This window comes from Brachionichthys hirsutus, chromosome 10 (genome assembly GCF_040956055.1).
Source record: "Brachionichthys hirsutus isolate HB-005 chromosome 10, CSIRO-AGI_Bhir_v1, whole genome shotgun sequence".
Classification (NCBI taxonomy): Eukaryota; Metazoa; Chordata; class Actinopteri; order Lophiiformes; family Brachionichthyidae; genus Brachionichthys; species Brachionichthys hirsutus.
Window position 1 is genome coordinate 8,755,041 of NC_090906.1, and position 22,850 is coordinate 8,777,890.

The 22,850-nt window shown below is 44.7% G+C and overlaps 3 protein-coding genes across 3 annotated transcripts; all 3 read right to left on the reverse strand.

Moving 5' to 3' along the window:
• Window positions 1-244: 244 nt before the first annotated feature.
• LOC137900746 (uncharacterized) lies at window positions 245-8,462 on the reverse strand. The gene is made up of 4 exons (XM_068744880.1): window positions 8,339-8,462; window positions 8,207-8,248; window positions 6,640-6,937; window positions 245-621 (listed from the first exon to the last, which is right to left on the reverse strand). Exons 1-4 carry the CDS (start codon window positions 8,417-8,419, stop codon window positions 422-424), a joined length of 621 nt encoding a protein of 206 aa, XP_068600981.1. The 5' UTR covers window positions 8,420-8,462; the 3' UTR covers window positions 245-421.
• A 665-nt stretch (window positions 8,463-9,127) lies between these two features.
• On the reverse strand, window positions 9,128-12,542 carry LOC137900282 (SH2 domain-containing protein 4A-like). The gene is made up of 4 exons (XM_068744345.1): window positions 12,234-12,542; window positions 9,583-9,727; window positions 9,332-9,434; window positions 9,128-9,133 (listed from the first exon to the last, which is right to left on the reverse strand). The coding sequence occupies exons 1-4, from the start codon at window positions 12,418-12,420 to the stop codon at window positions 9,128-9,130; spliced, it is 441 nt and encodes a 146-aa protein (XP_068600446.1). The 5' UTR covers window positions 12,421-12,542.
• Window positions 12,543-18,275: 5,733 nt separating this feature from the next.
• puraa (purine-rich element binding protein Aa) lies at window positions 18,276-19,133 on the reverse strand. Its single transcript, XM_068744667.1, has one exon. It carries the CDS (start codon window positions 19,131-19,133, stop codon window positions 18,276-18,278), a length of 858 nt encoding a protein of 285 aa, XP_068600768.1.
• Window positions 19,134-22,850: the final 3,717 nt, after the last annotated feature.

Below are 22,850 nucleotides of genomic sequence, written 5' to 3' on the forward strand. Positions count from 1 at the left end.
GCTGTGTGCCCAAACATGCGCTCACGCAAAAAAAAAAGAAAAAAAAAGAATGTCTTGCGTGGAATAAAAATAATGTCATTGGCAAGTAAACAATGTATTCAAGGTTTGTGTGTCCAAATAAAACAGTGAGTGTGTTTCCGCGTTCCACAAAGTGGAACGCATCAAATACAAGTGAATACACCTGATAGTCATCAATCCGCTCGCTTTGGAATTGATTTATCCCCCCCCCCCCCCTCCACCCCACGCACAGTGCTTACAGTGCTGCATGCAGCATCTAAAAATACAGCCATGACATCCATTGCTGGGCTCGGGGAGCGGCATTAAGTGAAGCCGCCTCAGAGCCTCCACTCTGGGAGTCATTAGTCCGCTCTGCGACATAGTCCAGCGTGGGGCGGGCGTCGGTGCGTGGATGGCGTAAGAATTACCTAACAGTGGGCGCGGCCGTTGGACGCAAGTGGCTGGGCTTCGTGGGGAGGGGGGGCTTGACGCCACGCGGCGGGGCGTCTGTGGGGGTTTCAGTGCTGAAGGTTTTCATCAGCTGAGCGACGCGGCCCCGCCCGTCGCCGGCGGGGGGCCTCTCTGAGCCTGTTTGGGGCTGTTTGGCTTCAGGCGCACCGACGCCTGAATAAGAAAGGATCACATTGCGTTAGTTGTACGTTAAGACACTCGATTATAAAAGAAATAGTGCAAAGAATGCAAAAATCAATAACGCACGGAATATTTCCTAATAATACTCAATATAAATAAATAGATGTCCTTGTGTTAAGGGCTCACACTCTCCATCGGCTATAAACTGTATTAAGAGCTCGAACTGAACGGCTTTAACCCTCCTCAGAGGGACTTTGGCACAAAATGATCACTTGATTTGCATTTTCTTTTCCGGTTTTCTCTTCCCTGTGCATTCTAAGATGATTTCCTGTGTGCGGCGGCTCGTCGCTGGGGGAGCTTGCTGACTGTAAACTGCAGCGGTCAGTGGCTTGTTTGCAGCAGGGGAAAAAAACAGCATCGTTTAGGGGGAGCATTTAATCCAGATGAAAATCCGTTGAAGCTGCTGCACTCTAGAAATAGTGGTAAAATGCAAACAATGACATTTCTGTATGCTGCGCTACCATATCGCTGTTAAAGCAGAAACTCTAGTTGAGAATTTCCCCACATCTTCACGATTGTCCACCTTTTCTCTGCGCTACTTGTCTCCCTTTATCCCGCTCTGGCCGATCAGAGGTCATCCTCAGTGAAAGTATTGGGGCCACAGCTGGGTGTAGTTGGTGTGTGTGTGTGTGTGCACTTGTTGAGGTACTCTGTTTGGAAGTGGGTGTAATTGCAGGAGGAATGGAGGGAAGAGGAGTAACAGAGGGGAGGGAGAGCCACAGGGACGGCAACGGAGAGCAGACAGACGCTGCTCAGACACCAGAAGGCTCGAGGAGCCACATATTTTTAGCGTCATTCCCGGGGGACAGAGATATGTGAGAGCATCCGCGCACGTGACTAGAGGAGCTCACACACACACACGAGTGCGGTTTCTAACAGTTGAATTTCAATTTCACACGGAATCTCATGTTACGTTCAGGTCTGTGCATGCTCAAACACACACAAACACAAACACGCACCTTTGCACAGCCCTCCCACTCACGGATTCAGTCACGCATGCAGCCATCTCTGACTAATACCGCAGCCCAGCACAAAGTCACACACACACATGCACAAATAGGTGGGACAGAGCCAAAACCACACAGGAGACTCCTGGGGCCAGGAAACCTTTAAAGCTCTTGATGTCTTGCAGGCCTGAAAAGGAGAAACCTAAAATATATATATATTTGTTTCCATTGTTGTTTATTCTCCTTCTTCTCCTTGTGCGCTCTGTCCCTCTCCCTGTGGCTGTAACGCCCAACGCCACCTTCCCCTTCGTCTCTTCCTTGCCCTGCTTTCCTTTGCCCCCTGACCCTCAGTTCCTGTGTTAATGTCCTCTCGCCGCGCTGCGTGGGCTTGCCTCTGATTGTTTCGTTGTGTTGTGCGGTCACCACGGAAACCATGGATAGGCTCCAGCAATTGAGGCTGACACACACTCAGGCACGCACGGAGCACACACATGCGCAGGGAGCGCACACACAGGCACGTAGAAACTCACGGCCAGAGTTTCAGAGCTCAGAGCCTTGGTGAAGGTCTGAGTAGAATGCTTAATAGGGAGCCGGAGATGGAAGGAGATGGAAAGGAGTTCTGGGCATGGACTGCTGTACAGAAAGAATACATGTACAGACGCCAATACTTTCCAACAGCAAATCTGACTAACTTGGTTTAACACCCACCAAAAACAAACAAACAAGCACAAATAAATAAGTAAATCCTGCACATTTACGCTGCTGAAATCTAAATCTAAAAGGTCTTTAAAGCTACCTGTGAAAACATGCATTAAATTGAATGAGAATTCCTCCATTAAATCACTCATCAACGTTGATTAATCTCCTGTCTGAGCTTCCGTTCGCCACTCCTCGCATCTCAGGCGAGCTCGTAAAATGTACAGGGAGGACAAAGAGGAGGGGGCGGAAAACGGTGTCACTGACCAGGCTCGCACAAAAATTAAAGACCAATCTATCTCTTTAAAGACCGCCACGTCTCCGCCGGAGAGAGAGGCGGGGAGGAGGAGTGGTGGTGGGGTTGGGGCAGCAGAAGTGGGGCAGAGGGCAGAATTCCAAGCAGCATGTCTGGGGACTGAAGGGCAGAGAAGAGAGGTGATGTCTGTGTGCGTGCATGCGTGTGTGTGCGTGTGTCAGTGTGGGTGTGTGTAAGTGGAGCTGGGGGGGGGGGGGGTCTGGGGCCCCTGTCACTTATCAGTTCTGGCTGAGCGTCGCCCAGGGCGAGAGTTGGGAAGCGGCGCTGGAATGTGTGTCCTTCCCTCTGAAGGTGAAGAAAGAAGAGCGGGAAGCCGACCGGCAGACAGAAAAAGGCTCGGAAACATGAACTCATAGGAACACATGCCAACACTTTCATGCTCACATGTTTGCAAATCATACAAAACGTACACAAACGCCAGCACACAACATGTTTTTTTGCATCTGCACATTCAGGACTGTCGTCACTCTCACTCCCAGCCATCATGCTGTCACTGTTCATTAATGTCCTTCCCTTTTGTCTTTATGCAGATGACACGCAACTTTACTCTACCATCAACTAATCAGAATCTAAATTTAAAAAAAAAAATTTTTTTGAGAAGAGTTAATTTAGTTACTTTTTCCCTAATACTGTTGCTTCCTGTTGAGAGAGGTTGAAGATCAGCACAGTTTAAGTAAAATAGACCCACTCATAAAACACATTTTGAAGCTCCATTGACTGCAATGTTACCAAAAATGTAAAACTGATCCATAATCCATAATCTATTCTGGAGCATCACCAAAATGTAAACATCTGTTCCTGGTAACATTCCCACCATTTCCTAAAAATTTCATCAAGATCCATTCAGAACGTTTTTGAGTTATCTTGCTAACAGATGGACGGACGGACACGCAAACTCCGGCGATTACATACCGGTAACCTCCGTCTTGGCAGAGGTAATCATTTTTTGCCACGGCAACCAATCTCATAAGAAACCTTTCTAATCCTCAAAGGGATGCATTCTGGTGTCATAAGTTTCCTTTAGCTCCAAGTGGTGCCTATAAATACGCATCTATAGCGCCACTATTGTGTGGGTCACCGTCTCCGCTCACGGGATGCAGAAATCCTCGTCATTAACCGCGTTCAAAAGAAAACAGCTGAGGCATGATCTTTATCCTTCTCAGCCTCATCCTGCCCTTGGAATGAGCTTCCTGCCATTGTCAAGGACAGACAGTCAGTATTTTCCTCCCAGAGTTGAGACCCATTTTACGCTTTGTTCAGCCCACCTTAACTCCCACCACACCAGCTGTTTCTTTCTCTATACGTTCCATCTTTTTCTACATTCATCTATTATTCACTGCCCTGGCATTGCCCACCAAATCTCCTATCCAGTCACTGATGTGGGTGCAGGCACAAAGCCATACAATGATTATCTGGAAATGTATCATCTAATTAATATAATAATTAATATTAATAATCAAGCAAGGTTTTAACCATTGTTGTTCTTTAAAAAACTGCAAAACTGTTGATCCTGATCCAGATTAACTTAGAAACAATGAGCTCACGGCACATGAAGAAAACAGATTGATAATTGACAGCAGCAGAATATAAGTTGATTTAAAGAATGGGAACTTCAAATTAAAAGGTATCTCCAGCACTATAGGGAGCCACATCACAAAAATAACCAAGAGCTGCTGCTCACGATAATCTTTGGTTGGCTATGGCTGGATAAAAAGCACCTTGAATAAGATGAATCAGAAGCTACTGCTCAGGTCAACCAGGCTCCTCAGCCTGCCAATGAAAACTGTGGAACACAACACTGGGACTGGGCAGGGCCTCCAAGAATCAGGCTAAACAGGAAATGGAATACTGAGACGGAGATGGAAAAAAAGTTCAATGTAATATTTCTTGACATTTTAGGATTTTATAAAAAAATCATTTTAAGTGATAATTTTAGAAGTTTTTTTTGATATAGCTCCTCCCAGCTGAAACTATGGTGCATTATTAGACTAGCGCCTCTAGTGGTAAAGCATGAGATTACAAGGGCTTTATACATGGCAGCTTTAAAACCCTGTGACTAATAGTGCAAAACGTGATACGGAGCAGATTTAAGGGACTTTCCTTTTTGGTGGGAGAGGACACATTAAGGTTCACACTGCTGCAAGTCAATGGTCACATCTTGCATGGAGCGCCTATGAATGTGGTCTGCGTCACTGTAACGCGAATGCATCACGGGTGCATTCGCACCTCTGCTTGTCAACTTGTGATCGGATCCCCAGGCTGCAATTTGTCCTGCTTTCAAAATCTACAACGAACTGTCAGGAATGTTCATAATGAAGAAGACGCCAAAGTGAATTAGATGATGTTAAAATGAGTATTTTTCTATCTTACGTCTAACAAAATGTTCGGCCACTGAAAATATATCTTACTTGTAAATAAATGATCATAATGATGTGGCAGATTGGAACTGTACTAATGCCCTTTTATTTGCTGTGAATTTGCTGTAGGATGAATATTTTCCCAGCAGAGGGACCCTGAGGAAACAAGGCTTGTCTGTGGACTCTATTCATACAGTGTCATTATTTATCCACTAGATGTCGCTAACTTTGCCCTTCCAACAATTTTAATAACTGGGTCACAGTATGGTGAATGAGGCTTTGCTCAATTCATGAAACTGGCTGTTGTGATGAAACAGGAAGTAAGTGAATCGCAATGACAAGAGGAAAGGAGTCGCCGGCATCATAAATGGGAAGACCATAACAATATCAATATAGTCATTGAGAAAACCCCTCCTGTCTACACGAGGAGCGCCTGCACAGATAAAGGCTGGAAAAAGCACAGATGGGGCAAAGGAAGAAAAATATTCTCCTCTTCATCGATGACAAATTGAATGAAAGCTACAAACCACTTTGAGTGCAATGACTTTACAGGGTTATAGTGAATTGAATTGTGAATCCGTGCCTTTGTGCATTGCAACATTACCTGTCCTTTGTGGTTTGACAGCAAAACCTGACAAATCATTCACACAATAATGAGAATATGAACTCTGTATGTGCGCCAGCTAATAAAATATGTTTTCTGAGATGTACAGGAAAATGTGTTCAATTCAATTCAATGTAAATTCAGAGTGAAGTGTTACTAAAATAAATGCTATCTGTGTCAAAGTTAAGTCAAAGTGAACGCACGGTGTTCAGTAACGAATGGAATGGCGCCTGACATGATAAAGGAGAAGCTTCTAAACAGGCAGGTAGGAGGAGGCACCAATCACGCAAGCTCTCCCCTCTCTCGGCTAGTCTTGCGTTGCTCTGCCAGTTCATAAAGATTCCAGGCGGCCGAGGCACTGTTTGGCGAGCGCATTAGGTTTTGGGGGGAAATAAATCTTTTCTTCCTGGTTGCGGAGCCGAGAAACCTTTCTGGAATGAGCTGTGTGCCGCTCGGCTCCCCGCAGACATTATAACTCTTAAAGAAGGAGGAGGGGAAAAGCGTTATCGTCACATATGATAGGTGAAGTGCTGTGGAATTGATTTGAACAATTCCACTATGGAGTCTCAGGAGGTGGAGCATCACAGCCACTAATTAGGAGGTTGGCGGTTCCATCCCCGGCTACGGATGTGTGCACATTGCCTGCATGGAAAATAACCTGGTGGAAACCTCTGATGACAGTGAGTGCTCTAAATGCTCTAAAGCAGACTGAAAACACTAAGTGACGAATCTATTTAACCTGCAGTTTATACCTAATATTTCTAGGATACATCCACAATTACCAAAATGCCTTCTCCTTGCTGTCTTGACATGCACCCTTCTGTCATCGAGCAGTGGAATGAGCGTGACGGCAGACGGTTGGCAAGCTGAGAATGAAATCTTTGTGAGCCTGACCCATTGATTTTTTTTTTTCCTGACCGCAGGTTATGCAAGTTTAAATCTACAGCTGCGCCGATGGCTCTGAAATAGAAAGTGCCATGTGATATTTTCAATAGGGTAAAGGCCCTGCACCGATTACAGATAAACAATCCATCTATGCATTTGCGTAACCCTGACGCTACTCTCTCTTACCTTTCTGACCCTGTGATTCCTGTGGCTTCTGAGGTTCCCATGCAGCCGGGCCAGCTTTGGCGGCTAACGTTGTTTCAGAGTCTTTTTTGACAGGGCTTCCGGGGGCGGCCGAAGGTGCGGAGGCGGCGCCAACCGGCCTTAGAATCTCAAGGCCAGGCCTTCTGTTAACGGGACCCGGTGCTGCAGTGGCAGAAGCCGATCTCACATTGAACGGGCCCGGTCTCGTGGGACGGCTGCAGCAGATGGAGGGCTGGGGAGCTGACGTTTCCTCGATCGCGCCGGGCGAGTTCGACTCGAGCTTCCCCAGAAAAAAAAAAGATTGACAAAAGAGGAGAGAGGAGCGCAATCAATGCTGACAGCCAATTCACGTACAGTGGAATTACTGTCATGTTTGATTAAATCCCTGGAAACATGATTCACCAAATTACAGCGCCCCCCCATGATTACAATGCGCCGTTAATGAAACACACAGGACTATGACCACTGATTAAGAGTTTAAGGGTGTGTGGAGAGAAAATTATAAGGCGACTTGGAAATCACACGGGCTGACTAATCTTCCTTCCTGATCTTACGCCTTCTTCATCAACAATCACTCTCTGTCCCGCTCTCAGCCCATCCCTCCGTAAATCAACTGGAGAAATCCTGCTGCAGCAGCCACAGCTGCATCTGCAGCACCAAAGCAACCCCCTCAGTGCGTCGAGACGCAAACCGCCATATAAGTATACAAATGAGGCATTAATAAAAAATTAAACTGAGATTCCTCCGCTGTTAGACCGACCAGAACGCCTCCGTTGTGGGTAAGCGTCGTCCAGATTTGTGTTTGGGCCATACATGTATAGAGTCTGGTATAAATATAACAAGTGGAGAGACGTTTCCATCAGTGGGGAAAGCAGGCAGGGGGCGGGGGGCGGGGGGGGAGCTCACGCGCACAAACCTCAGGAGACTATGCCACAATCCCATCCATCTGCGTCTGACGCATTCTCTATCTCTGGCGTTTTAATTCCCCGATCAAGTTCACCAACCATCTGTTCTAGGGCAGTCCAGAAATCCTGCCTCGCCTCTCTGATTCAGCTGTTCTTGCAGCGTGTGTCACCTACACACACACACACACAAACGCATGCACACTTGCGCGTGCATAAACACAGACAGAGAAAGGGAGGGGAGGGGAGAGCGCGAGCTCCCACCGGATAACCCAGGGCTAGAGCGACGATGGAGCCAGTAGGAGGACAGCTCAGCTCAGCTGTTCCCTGGAGAGGGCCGCGAGGGGTGCGGGAACGCAGGGAAGGAGCATGCTGGAAGAAAGACGATCTGCAGAGCGGCTGGGAGTGAAGGGACAGCTGGCTTAACCACCGTTTCCTGTTACTCAGAGAGGGTGGGGACGGCCACGAAAAGGCAGGCGGCCACATTTTAAAGCTCTAAGCAGAGGCTCTCCATGGGATAACAGAGAATATGTTCCAAATGTCTCTGCATCTATTCAAAATGTATACGTCACATACCGGAGATCTAAAATGGACTGTGGCATCGAAGAGGGGGGAAATGAGAGAATGAATGAATGAATAAAAAATACCTTTTCTGCTGCTGAAGGTGGGGCGTGCTCGCTCACTGACACCTGTGGGTTTAACAAAGACATTGCACAAGCGTTTAGAGGCCATGATGGCAGCTGAGGGGAGCGCAGAGGGCAGCTGCTGCTGCAACTCACCGGCAGATGGTGCAAAGTGCTCGCGTCATCGCAGCTCCCCTGCTGGGAGAGAGAGAGAGGAGGAGACGCGATGTTAGACATAGTGAGAGAGGAGGAGACGCGTCATCCTGCTGAGGTGTGAGTCCGTTCAGGGAGAGTTGAGGAGGAGTGCATCTCATGAATATAACATTTAAAAACAGATCCGTGTTGCAGCGGGAGCTCTAAAGCGGCTGCAGGATAATCAGCACGCTGGCCGGGAGGCTTCGATTTCCTCTGAGTGAGCAGCACGCAGAGACGCATCGCGGCCAGGCCAGATGAGACCATCCATCCCGCGCGGTTGCCATGGCAACTTAGCAAATCTCCTCGTTAAGATATAGCGTGAAGAAAACGAGACACCCCGACAACCACCCACCCCGCAACAACTCCAAAATCAACAGCTCACACACTGCCAAGTGCGCGCGCACACACACACACACTCACCCAAATATAACACCATCCTGGAAATTATGCACCGACAATGTTTTTTTGAGCCACGAAACAGATGCATAAATATTTTGTATAGATTTTCTTCTCCCTGGCTGATGGTTTGTAACTACAGTGAATGTAAAGAAGTTCGAATTAGATGACCCGGAAGGTTTAAAAAAATGAAGCAGACAGTTTAACAGTTTAATGCAAATCCTCAAGACTGATCCTCAATCTGAAAACATTTTTTTGGATGTATGTCAAAGTCAAATGTTCCTTTATTGTCAATTCTGCAGTACTAGACAATTGAAAGACCTGATCTCTCAGATCCTGTAGGTGCAACAACATTTACAACTAAGAAAAAACAGAAAACTAGACGATTCAAGAAAATGAACTAAAATTTAAGTAGAGAAAATCAGTAAATCAGTAAATAGTTTAAGCAAATAATCCTTCGTCGTTTTTTCTTTTTTAGCAAAATTGAGTTAATAAAAAAAAGGGGGGGGGGGGGCTAATGAAGCAAAATGAAAATGGTGAGACTTAACGGCTACTCACCTTTAGATTCAGCGAAATTCCAAGTTGCGTTTTCGGAGAGAGGTTCTCTCTCTCAGTTTTGACAGGATCTGGGGTTTTTCTGCTTTTCAGGATAGTTTGAAGGCTGAAAAGCACATTCAGAGAATGCCAGATATATACGCACTGTACATCGCAACATCTATAAAACCACAGTAAAAATAAGTATGCACCAGAAATTCCCAGTAACACATCATCTGTTAAAAACACCCTCATAAATTATAAATCTATTTTACTGTGTGTTGTACTGAAGACTCTGCGGCTTCTTCTCTCCAATTCCCGCACAGATAAATTTGGAGGTCAACTCATCGACCTCCCCGATCACAACGACAGCCACGTCTCCATCCCTGCCGAGCATCCAGCTCACACTCTTACTGTTGGCTGGAGGAGACACAAACACACGCACACACACATTGAACAAAGATGCTTTCTACATTCAAAGAAATGTAAAAAAAAAAGAAGGCAGACTATATTTTTATACTTGATAATAGAAATCCTTTGAGCCATAACTGTAGAGAAAAAAAAGTGCAACCTCCCAGATAATTAATACGACCTCTGTTCAACTCAAACAAAATGCATCATCAGCAGATCGCTTAAGTTTATTCTGCTGTTGTAGTTTATAGACTAAAAACAGGCAGCGCCAAACGTTTGACAGCTCCTCCACACAGCTGATGCAAACAAAGCAGACGGGAAAGCGCTGACGGCGGCTTAATCTTGTTTAGATATCACTGTGAGGAACCTTTAGGTACTGATATCATTCACAAATAAAATCTGGCGTTACACTCGTTGTGAGAACACGGTCTCACACACACACACAAATTAAACAGGTCACATGCAAAGCCACCTTCTTGTGACTGCAGGAATGCACGGAAAGACAAAGCAGCTCATTCAGGGCAAAGGTGCTTGTTGGGTTGAGAGCAGGATAACATGCTTTTGTCGTCAACTGGTTTTGCCAGCTTGCCCTGCGGATCACATTTTTCGAGGCACCAGGATGACTGTGAAACCGCACAGACGTCATAACGCTGGTAAACAATGAGTCAACGGGGTAAAAAAAACAAAACTACAAATGACATGGTCATTGTCACGTGTAGACAAAATGAGTCCCGTCAGCTGAGTCAAGGCAAGGCCATTTAAAATAAACCCGTGTTGGCATTTACCCCTGCAGGCCTAACTGAACTGTAACAGGAAGTGTTGGACGAGAATGTCAGAACTCACAATGCTGCGGTGAACTGGCTCGTCAAAGTGAGAGAAAAACAACAACAACAACAACAACAGTTTTTGAAATCAAAATGTTATTTTTTTTAAGAGCATCACAAGTGGGAAATCAGAATCTCTACAGTGAATTGTGTCTCTGTCCTGCGTCAGTGTCACCAGCCTGCTTGCAGCATAAACACACCAGCATGCAGTCACAGTACTAATCACAAGTCCCATGATCAGAAAAGGCTAAAGGCTGAAACTACCACAGACGACATGTGAGCCCTCCCACAAAGCCACCGTGCAATCAAGCTCCCTCTCTTTGTTGTTCAAACGCGTCCGTTTCCTGCTGGCTTCCTGTTTTCACGCCTGCTAATTGTTTGGAGGAATGGGCCTCGACTCATTTCCTATTTTTACGCAGAGAGCCATAAACTCTCCACCACTTCCTCTGTATTATAGACTGGCGAGCTTGTGCGGCGAGGAGTCGGGTCCACGGGATCCGAACTCTCAGCCTGGCTTCCTCAGGGCAGCTGCAGCGGTCTTGTCTTCGGGAGATAAGAGACAAGCCTCAGTCCACAGCAAATGCTTTGTCCTTAGCCCCGACGAGGCGGCTCGCATTACCATGCCGGTCGGAGTTAATGAAGCAGCTGTGCTGTTAAAAGGCATCTTGGAGTGGGTTGGCAGGAGCTGACAAAGTATTCAGGTACCTTACCTCATTTAAAGTACTAATACCAAGCTGAAAAAAATACTCCACATTGAATTTAAGGACACGTAACTAAAAGCTGCTCAGGAAAAGCGGCAAAGCAGCACAAAAATGCTGCCTCTGAGATGCCGTAGAAAGTAGAAAGTTGTACATGTACTCGTCCCCTTCTTTTGAATGGAGGATTATGCTGCGTCAGCGATTACACCACTCATTTCTCATCACAGCACCTGTTACCGCCAAGGAGATAATGCAGACAGGCCAGTTCCTGAAGCACAAGTCAAACCGGTTTCAGGACAGATTTCAGCCGGCCGAGTTTCCAGTTTTTGTTGTTGTTGTTGTTGTTTTTAATGTTGCTTGTACATATACACCGTCACTTTTGAGCCATGGTTAAGTTCACCATAAACCCTTTGTATTTCCCCTTTAGTGTTCTGTTCGCTTCTTTAAAGGGGACATATTATTCCAAAATAAATCGCTTTTCCAATGTTTCTTCACTCATATTTTGGTGGTTTGGGGTCATTTCCAACTCAAATATTGCTAAATGAAACCATCCAGTCAATCCTGCGTAGTTCTGTAATCAAGTATTGAAACAAGTCTGGCAGCGCTCTTGCCCGTTGTGATGTCACATCGGGGGGGCACGTTCACCAGATGTGCGTGCACTCTCCCCGTGTCTGCAGCACGGGGAGAGTGCCGCATTAATAAACCAGTGTATTAATTCCACTGGACTTTAGATCTATAAATAGATCTTCTTCCAGGTCTCCATTTATGCGGCGCAGATGGTGTTTGTTACCCCAGGTAAATGTTGCATGCTGGGAAACAGCTGCTGAGATGCCGAGGGCCGTGAGATGCAGCCATCCAACTGTTGACTGATCAACTCTCACGCTCTTTAGCCCTCTCTAAGGTTATTCACTACAGCGCAAACACCTCAGGATGGTTTCTCTCAAATGCTTTGTTTAAAAGAGTGAGTTGAAGGTGATAGGTTGTCGTGGCTACCTTTTCTCGGCTTCGTCCTCTTGCACTCGGCATCCCCCGCTTCCCTCTGCAGTTTCTCCTCCCTCTCCTTCCAGCGTCGCACCTGTTCCTGCCGCATTTTCAGGAACAGCGTCTTTTTCTGGTCCTCGTTGAGAGCTTCCAGCACGTCGGGGTCGATGTACATTTCCTTTAGGATCTGCTGCAGCATGTCGGCGGACGATTGGTGGGGACAACCCGGCGAGGGAGCGGGATGGAGGCGGCGCTGTCCTACGGCCAGCCGCTTCTTGAGGTGGGCAGTGACGGTTTATAGTCTCATGTCATTAGATGAAGCCCTTCTATCGTTTTCCTTATCATAAAAGCACCCGTGTTTACAAGTGGTGAATTAGAGTGCAGGGCCATGGCTTTCGTACATTCTGTACAGCAGCAGGGAAATTCCTGCTTCCTTCCTGTTTAGTGCTGGCAGATTCCCCGCCCTACGAGATGTCAGTTAGCGTCGTCTTCGAAGGTCATCGTTGAGCCAGTCTACAAGGAAAACACAAAGGGAAGATCGCCTTACCACTCGCTACTGCTTTTAGTTTAAAGTTGAAACTAAACTGCACATTTCTCAATCCCACCTTTGTCACAGCCAGAAACTTTCTTTCGTCAATCGTTCCTTCAGAAACGGCCGATCCGGTTGACTTTCCTGTCCCTGACTTCGTGTACACGGAAGAGCCTGAACTCAGCTTCTAAACTGTCAGAAAGACTCCAACCCCGGAATGGGAGGAGATTCCAAAGGAATGGCACTCTTTCTGTCATCAGCTTCCCACCTCCCTCCCCTCCACACATCCCTTCCTGAAGACATGCCCCCCCCCCCCGAAAAATGTGCTGCTCCATTTTAACATGGTTAGTTTTTGGTTGTAAGACAGGGAAAGAAAAAAAGGTCACTGCCCCCCTCCCCCCAGGGAGCGTGAGTGAGATTCTCTAACAAGGGACTGAAATGGACTCCTCCAGTCTCAGCGAAATGTTTAACAATGGCTTCCACATGAGCAGCACTTGGGAGGGAAAGAAAGCTTGTCTCAGAAGTATCACACTGGCGGGATACAGATGTCTGCTTCCAAAGGGGTGCAAAGAAGGTATATATAAAGGAGGAAGAGGGGCGAGGTGCACGGAGCACGGAGAGAGACAAAGGTAAGGGAAGAGCAGAATGTGTGAAGTACTCACAGTGGGATGTAGACAGCCGCTCCACAGCAGTCTAACGTGCTAACTTAGCAGAGAGCCTGTGGGTCCTCCTTGTCTTTGTGTGTATGACTGGGCTGATGACATCACAGCATTCCATAATCTTTCCCTCCCTTTTTCTCTCTCTCCCTCTCTCTCTTGAACACACACGCACATATTCAAACTTTTTTTTTTTTTCCTTGAAAAAGGAGAAGCAAGCAATTGAGGAAGTTGAACACGCAAAAAAAAAAATACATAAAAAAAATAGCAGAAAACGAGAAAGTCTGAGTTTTGGAGGACGTTTACCGCCGCTGCTCTCCCACCCACAAAACCACAACAAAGCACAAACTATATATTTTTTTACATTTCCACAAGCCCCCCCCCCCCAAAGCTTTTGTATTTAAAACATATCGAAATACCCACTTCATTCTTGTTATTCTACTAAATTGTAAAAATTGTGATTTTCCTAAAGTCAGTTTGTGAACGATACATTATGTCGCTGCACACACACATGACACTTGTGCGTTAGTTATTGGTTTTAAATAAAAAGATCTGACTAACCCTAACCCATATCATGAGATATGAGCCCGGGTGTTTGTTCATTCTGTTCTGAGGGAAATCCAACCCAAATCTGAAATAATTGTGCACCTTTGTGAGATATCATGTGTGCATCCCGTCATTTCTTCGAGGAGATGTCTCCATTACCTAATTCCTTGCTGACCGCCACATTAAAGGCAGAGACATCTTTCTCCTCCCCCATCCTGTTTCATTGCCTTCATCATTTATTGGTGAAGAGCATCCTCTACTGGGCAAGGCCAGAGAAGACTGGCATGAATTACGTCATCACAGCCGGTGCTAAAACTGCTTCGGGACACAACACAAAAGAACAACAGAAGCAACGTCAAAGGCAGCGCAGCATGTTCGACGCGCTGCAAGGACCAGATGCAGCAAAAGGACGTGTGCATGCAGCTTATAGTCAGATGGTGGAAAGGCATCAGGATGCTGGGTGATCCATTTCTGCTGTTCGGTGCCACCAAGGAGGGTTTTGGGTGGATAATGTTGCAGCAACAGTAAAATGTGAACCTGATAATGGTTCCCTCGGCTAGCAGTTTGAGAGCAGCAACAAGCGAGGCATGCTACTAATCTTCTCCAGCTGCATTCTTGGGATCAATTGGTGCCAACGAGCTTTAAAGTAGTGACGAACAAACTCAGAATTCCAAATTTTAGAACAGATTGTGCTTCAGCAAAGAGAGGCCTAATTTGACTGAATGCATTTCATCTTCCGGCTCTTGTGTTTTGCAATTGTGCGTCCAAAGCGATGAACTAAACTCAATCCTTTACGTGGGCTCGTTGACAAAGAGCGAACTCCGAGTCGGCATCTTGGCCGGAGTCCATCTCAGTTTTAGACATCCGCTTCAGTTTTCCATCCTTGCGGGGAGGTAAGAGAACACTGGCTTCACAATAAAACCTCAAACTTCACTTTTCCTAAAGTGTTTTTGGTAGTCGGTAAAGAAAAATGTACAGAACCAAATAATAAAAGTTAATGAAAGTGTGCGTATCATGTTTAGAGGCAGAAACAACAGAATCTGGTGGAATGACAGCACAGAGCTCATTTTAATAGGCTGCTTAAAATCTACATACCAAGAAATCAACATGTATTAAACCTAAAATTCAGCTTGTGACAATGTGACTGACTTCGTGAAAGTATTAACCTATGAGAATTCTGACCTGCTGCTCTCCGGACTGTTAGGTCACTAATACAAGTTGTGGATGGTTTCATTTTAGTATTAGCAGTATGGCTAACAGAAGGGCATTGACGCACGCTTATGATTACTGCAGAACAACTTCATAGCTTTGCGTTCAATATACAGCACTAATGTAGACAGCCGAAGAAGAAATTAATCGGCAGGCTGAGGTCATTCCCAAATTGGAATTTTAATAGCTGTAAAAGAAAATTTGTTTAGTAACTAGAAAAGCACTCCGAGAGCACAAACCCCCACCAAGCAGCTCATTTTTAGATTCAATGACCATAAAACATACCTTTAGAAGTTGAATTCGGCGATATCATTAGTTAACAAGAATCAAAAGATGCTTCTCAGTGTGGGCATTGAGGGAAGTTTTCTCCCCAACAGGAAAAGAAACATGAAGAAAATAACACATTTTGGATATAGATTTTTCCCTCATGGGTAAATTAAATTTATTTTTAAAATTTGTCAAATGTACATAAATTACAATGCATCGAAACCAAATGAGCAAATAAAATACTTTCTTTAAAAACAAAACAAAAAAAACAATAACCGACATAAGAGAAAACGACATTCTTTGTTGAGATCATTTTAAACAAGTATTGGTCAGGCTTTTCATTAGCCTGGGAAAGCAAAGTGCTACACACAACAACCACTGAAGACAGTTCACCATACACCTTAATGAGGATTGGACTGAAGCACCTTGTCTTAGCTTAAAGCTAAAATAGAGATCTCACTGGGTTTTTTGACTCCATTGTGTGTTTGTGTTCCACCTTCAAAAACCCATAAACCAAGTTTAACATTTTCCTACAAAGAGGCATACTTGCTCTAGTTCAAGTTCAAGTACATCCTTGGTTTATTACCCCCCCCCCCCCCCCCAGGATGGAGCTTCAAGTGCAAATAAAGGCATACAACTCCATGAGAAAACCATGGAATTCAGTCACATGTTTTCTAATAGTAATCATATATTTAATTGATATACATGTATTTTTTTTGCCACCATTGGCACATACGATATTGCACACGGTGATGAAATGTTGCACAGAAAATATAGCTTTTTCATGGGCAAATTCATTCCAAAATTACAAATAAGGTGGAATAACGCTGAAAAGGTAGAACTATATAAAACAAACACGTAACATGAACAAAACAAGACATACTTGCTGCTGCCCATTAATTAAGCAGGGGGGGGGGGCAACAAAAATACATATTTCAAGCCCCTACTTATGTTCCCAGTCAGGCCCTGTTCTCTCTGCTGATGCACTTGGCTTGTGATGAGCCAAACTCTTCTGCATCATCTTGCATCAAGGTGACCACACCCCCTTCCATGTTTACATGTCGGCCGATACCTGGATGGCTGGAGAATGGTGATGGTGGTAGAATAGAGGAAGGGGGGGGGGGGGGGGGGATGGCAGAAAACAAAGTTTGGAACTCAGCTCCAAACGTTTTTTCTTTAGGGTTTGAAACAAACCCTTTGAGCACCATGTGTCGTGCGCTAGCACACGGGAGAGGGCTGAGGCGAAAATGGAAGAAAGAGGAAATGCTAACAAAAGAAAAAGCTAAGCTGCAATCCAAAGCACCAGGCCAGCAATGTAAGCATGTGGAGTGTTTAAGGCACCAGGTTGTTCAATATGCTGAAGAGGACGCTCCCGGTCAGGCGTTGTTTCGGCAACACCAGAGGCTCCAAAAAATAGAGGGGGTCTAGTTTCCAGTCAATCTAAGCATGGGAACGATCATGTAATTCGACGGCGAGGTAACTGTGACTTCATCTGATTGTAGCCAGTTTCTATGGAATTTACTGACAGTTTATAAAACTGCTATCACACATCTATGAGATGCGACTGAACTGGATTTGGACGGGAATCACTCGGCACTCAGAACTGAGGTTCGTACACTAAAAAGGCAGATAAAGATATGGAAGAGTCCTTGAGCCAATATTTTCGGAGACCAACGAAATCGACTTCAGCGCAGGTCAACATGCAGCAGCAGCGCTCATTGGCACAATGTGGACTTCTACGACTTGAGCGAGACCCACAAACTGTTGCAGGTGCGTTGCACGCCAAACCGCGCCCTGCTTAATTCAGCCCATTTTTTGTTTTTTCCGACCACGAAGCCAATCGACGAGGACCTTCAGGTGTTTTGACTCTGAAATTACCAATCCGGCCATTTGCTACATGTTTTTGCTGCATTTCCTATATCGAATACACATTTAGTACCTTTAAAATGAACACACTTGCATTAACAACAAGACACGAAGGTAGTCTATAATATATCCATCCGCATGGCAACAGTTTCAACTGAAATGAAATTACAAATATTAATATTTCTTTGAATGCCTCTGGCAAATGTCATCGTGTCGAAATCCATCAACCCACCAATATATTTGATTTTTTTTTTTTTTGCAATGTATATTGCACAACACATAGCACTTATTTCATTTCATGAAAATGCCTATGTTCCTTTCATACTGTATGATCGCCAACCAGTTTTCCGAAGCAGGCCTAGCCCTCATATATGGTCCGTGTGTAAACACATCTCCACTCACAGGTAAAAGGTAAATAGGACGGCAAGCACGTGTGACAACCTTTTACAAAGTTTCGGAATTTTGGTTTCAAAATGGAATATCTGATTTGTGCTGAAGTCGTTAAGATGGTGTGAAAAAAAAAATAAAAAAAATAAAACATCTTCCCCTCTAAACTCTGCAATAATTCCTTCTGAACATTTGCAAACACATTTTTCTTTCTTTTTTTTTTCTACACAACAGCTTTTAACTGGTACAAAAGTTTTCTGTTAAGGGAAATAAACACTCATTCAATATTTTTTTTTTTTTCTCTTCTTCTTCTGTCAAGTAGGAAACAACGCTCAAATATAATGTTATTACTTTGTTTAGCAGCCTGTTACTGTATTAATGGTGGATAAGTGGGGGGGGGGGGGTAACATCCAGCGATGAGCGACAACATGTCATAACTGTCAAGGTTGTGGAGGTTTCTTATATTGTAGGTGATGCTCCCTTGGAGTTAAACCATTACAGTTAAATCTTTAGATTTCTTTCTTTATACAGTAGAGTTTTTTTTTTTAATTATATTTCTCTTGTTATTTTAATTACTTTTGCACTCTACATATATCAATCCTCGTCTCCATCGTCCGCCTGCATCTCCTCTTGCTGCTGCATCTCGCATGCCCTTTTCTCCCGCTGCGTCTCCTGGATCTTTTTCATCTCCTCGGCGTATTTACTGAAAGTATTCCCGAATTTGGACCACACTTTGTAGGGCACCGTGATCGAGTTGCGGTAGGTCGGCTTCACCTCGCTTACCCTCATGAACACACCGTACTTATTGGATCCGACGTCGAAGAAAAACCTTTTGTTGTCCACAGTCAACGACGAACCTTCCGGCAATTCCGCAGGTTCGTCCTCTACGCCGTAATCGTCAATAAGTTTAGCCAAAGCGTCGCGAAACTCGATAAGTCCCTGGGCAGGCAGCGCGATGGTCTGGCCTTGCGTCGATCCCAACCCGGGCCCCCGGTTAACGGTCTGCCGGATCCTCAGGAAGCGTCCCCTCTGGTTCTCCTTCAGATCCATGTAGTATTTCCGATTCTCCCGGACCAGGAACTCGCTCTTCAGCGCCCGCCTGGGCTCGTCCTGAACCAGCCCCGGGTTGGACGGCCCCAGCTGGGCGTAGTGTTCGATGAAGTCTCCCAAGTAGTCGCGGAACTCGACCGCCACGGACATGGAGAGAGTGAGGCGGCTCTTGTTTCCGCCGGCGCCGACTTCTGCTATCTTTAAGAAGCGGCCTTTCGCGTTCTGCTTAACGTCCAAGTAGAAGCGTTTGTTCTGGATGTCAACCCGCTTCGACGCCAGCTCTTGCGTCTCGTGCTGGAGCCCGGAAGCCGCGGCGGCCCCTCCCGTCGCCGGGTGCATGGAACCGAAGCCTAGGCCCATGGCCGCTCCGCCTTGCTCACTTCCACTGTCTCTGTCCGCCATGATGCTTTCCTGCCTTCGCCTTCTCCCTGCTGTCTCTCTCTGCTGCAAAGCAACGGCCAGAACACAGCGAACGCCGGAGATCTCGCGAGATCTGCACAGAGGCATTAAATAAAAAATAAAAAAAAGATTAGGCGGAGGACAAAACCCGAAACTCTGAGGTTTCATCCTCAGCGTGTAAATGAGACGTTATTTAGGCTGAGAACGAAACTTAAAGTGATAGATAGATAAATATACGCACAGCAGTTTGGTTAGGTTTCGCTTTAATCAGTACTAAATGCCATAATAATGCTATTTGGAAAGGCCTTCGCCTGTGTTCTGTTTTAAAGACGTAAAATGCAGTTGTTTCTAACCTCTCTTTCCAAAGTAGCACTGCTTGCGTCACAAGTCACGTCATCTTTTGTATTCGATACTCTTTATTTTGAGTATCAATAAAGAGTATACAAAATAAATAAATAAATACATATATATTTATTTATTTTGTATCTTGCTTCATTTGTTTCGATAAAAGCTTAGAATTCAAATGACTGACATGGGGAAAAAAAATCCTGCGATCGAACCTCTTTCCTGATCGATGTTTCCCACCAGTTAACAGGCCTCGTCCATAAATGTAAGTGATATTTGTTTATATTCTGTGTATTGGCAGCAGTGTTCAAATATTGTTAATAAGACAATAAACACACGTGAAACGTCATTTCCCAGTATCATGTCTGTACAGCCGCAGTATCTACCAGAGGTCCTTCTAAACCTTAGCCTTTAAATTACGCTGAAATGACCTCGCAGTGTCATCTATTGCGGTTATTTATGTATTAACTTGAAAAAGGGGCGTCAGTGTTTTTAAACATAAACCCCATATTACAATTTGCTGTCTGACTTTATTCATGATTTATTTATTGTAGTTCAGTATTCTCAAATCATGCACAAAGGAGCAGACGGCGGGCATTTAAACAATTTGAAGGGTTTTAGAATCCTTTTTGGAGGTGAAAAGTATTCTAGTTCACCACATTTGCTCAGCTGACTTCACAAGGCCTTCAGTCTTTACCCTCCGCTGTATTAAAATCTGAACGTTCCGCTGTATGGAAATAGAGAAGATGGGGAAGTCCTTTTGGTCCTTTTATTCTGGCAGTAAACTGCCATTTTGCATCTATTTGAGATGCAATTTTTTCGAGTATTGATAAGAAAAAAAAAACTCTAAACGTCTAGATATTACATGCAAAGCCATTTGCTTTAGTGGGCCGTCCGTGGGTGCGTCACGGCCTGCAAGATGGGCCTGGAGCCGACAACCAGCGCTCCCGCGACGCGTTGCAACAAATGCGGCGCGGCGTTCAAGGACAAGAGCTGCAAGATGTCACTATAAACAACAGACATGCTCGTAATGACGTGTCCTTCTTTTGAATTTTGATACGAAAAGATCACAGCATGCAGACAGTCAGTCAAATTTATATCATATTATAGATGAACGTGTGGTCTGAGAAATCCGAGGAACTCCGACTAGGCCTGAACATTCTTTGTTTGTATTTATTTCTCATAAAAAGGTAAATAAAACCAAAACATATATGTACTATTTTTATTTTAAATCTCAAATGGACTCCGGATGGCCAAGACCCGCCCTCCTTTACAGCTCTGTAGTTCTGTAGTTCTGTCAGTGGCAGACCACTTCAGAACTATTCATGCTAAAAGGTTGAACATAGCTTTAGAAATCAATTTAACTCAAATATTGCAATAATGGACAGACAGTTTATGAAGGCTATATATGTACATCCGTGTTGTCTTTCTGCTTGTAAGCAGGTTTTTTTGATCGTTCATTTTATTATTCCTCACAAAAACAATAAAGTATAATATTGTGAGAATTGTTAAAAAAAACCAAAAACTTTTCAACACACTTAAATAGCCCCAAATTAACAATAACAACATATCCATGAAATATGTTGTGATTTTGAGTAAAACATTCTGAAGAAAGGCGAATTAATTATTTATATTTTGTTGTCAAATTACTAAATTCATCTATAAATCAAGCAAAAAAAACGAATATAAGAGGTATAGCATTTCAATTTAAGAATTAGCATTGAAACACATAAATCAATAAATAATAAATACAAGTGATGCTCATTTTTCCCTTGAAACTTGAACATCTGTAGTCAAAAATAACGTCAGCTCGAATATTCCGCTCAATTGAATTTAAGGCCAAAGCGTCACATTAGAAGAGCTTTAGCCTAATTTACCTCTTAGGCGCAGCTCGGCGCAGCTCCTGAATGCCTTCACTGCATGGTTCGGATCAACTCACATCAGTCATTCAAGAAGATGGATGGACGGATGTTAGACGTGCGACTGATTTATATTCACCTTGTATTTAACATTCATTCATCGTTAGTTTATTCAAATTTATTTGAGTCCTTTTTTTTTTTTTTTTCATCTATTTGAGCTCTTGTTGAATCCAGAACACTTCTCTCTCTCTCTCTCTCTCTCTCTCCTTACTCTGAAAGTACGACGTGGCATTTGGATGCTGTATTTAATATCGACGAAATATGCCCCTTTGCTCGTTCACTTCGTTTTCCCAGAAAAACACAACTCACAAACAGAATTTAATGTTACATTTCTGTTTAATTTACAGATTATAGAGGCCTAGATCGTGTCTCTGATTTCTAAATCAGTGACAATATGTCGGTCGGTATAATCTAACGTCGGACACCAGTTTAATTCTTGATGATAAAGCAGACATTTCTGTTTTTCAAATTTCCGACTCCAAAATGTCTTATCGCAGTTTTTTTTTAACAAGCATCCGTTGAGATCACCTCACAAAGGTTTTGTATTTGCTCTCCCTATCGCATCCCAACACTGCGCGCTGCCACAAACGCAGCTTTATTATGTCAGATAACTCGTCCGCCATCCTGACTTTGTATCTGCACATTTTACGCATACAATGACATTCCTGCATGGCTGCACGTTGAGACACTTTAAATGCAGCAGGCCAATAACAACCCGAGTGACATGTGAATAAGACGTCATTGCGTCAAGCGCTATATCCCACCACCTACCTCAGCCAGCTCAGCCTGGGGGGGCCGGAGCAGCGCGTCAGACCCTTGGCGGCGCGCAGAGGAGGACGAGACGAGACTTCTCGGCGCACACGTGGAGGCCCTTGCGACTGCTTCTGCTTCAAGATGGACAAGAAACGGCGTGTCGTGGCACGGAAAGCGACCCACGCCAAAGCGCGCCGCCGCACGCTTCCCCTGTGATGTCAACACGCACTGTGGGGAAACGCAGTTGACGCGCGCCTCCTCTTGGTGATATCGGGGAGTTGCAGCTTTTCCTCCTTGTATAGCAGGTAAGGCAACATTTCTTGCAACTGTCACGGTGGTTCGGTCTATCTAAGTGACGTGTTGCCATTGGTGCTCTCAATAAAGTTTTAAAAGCAGCTGTGTTTGACTTAATCTCATGATTTCTCTCACTTTTAATGCGAGAGTGCAGAAGATATAATCTTCCATCCCTTTTGTGTTTGCGACAACCGTGTTGCACAGAAAGAGGACCTCGCAGTTTGACCGATGATTTATTGTTCGTGTCTCTCATCACATTTCTAATGTATAGGCCCAGTTTCAGCACCATGGAGAGCAGCCAGCCTCCAGCAGGCCATCATGCATGACAACAATCATCTGGGCGCGTCTTATATTTACTCACATTCACGTCACTCCAAGCTGAATCGACATCTGATGATGCAGTTTGGCT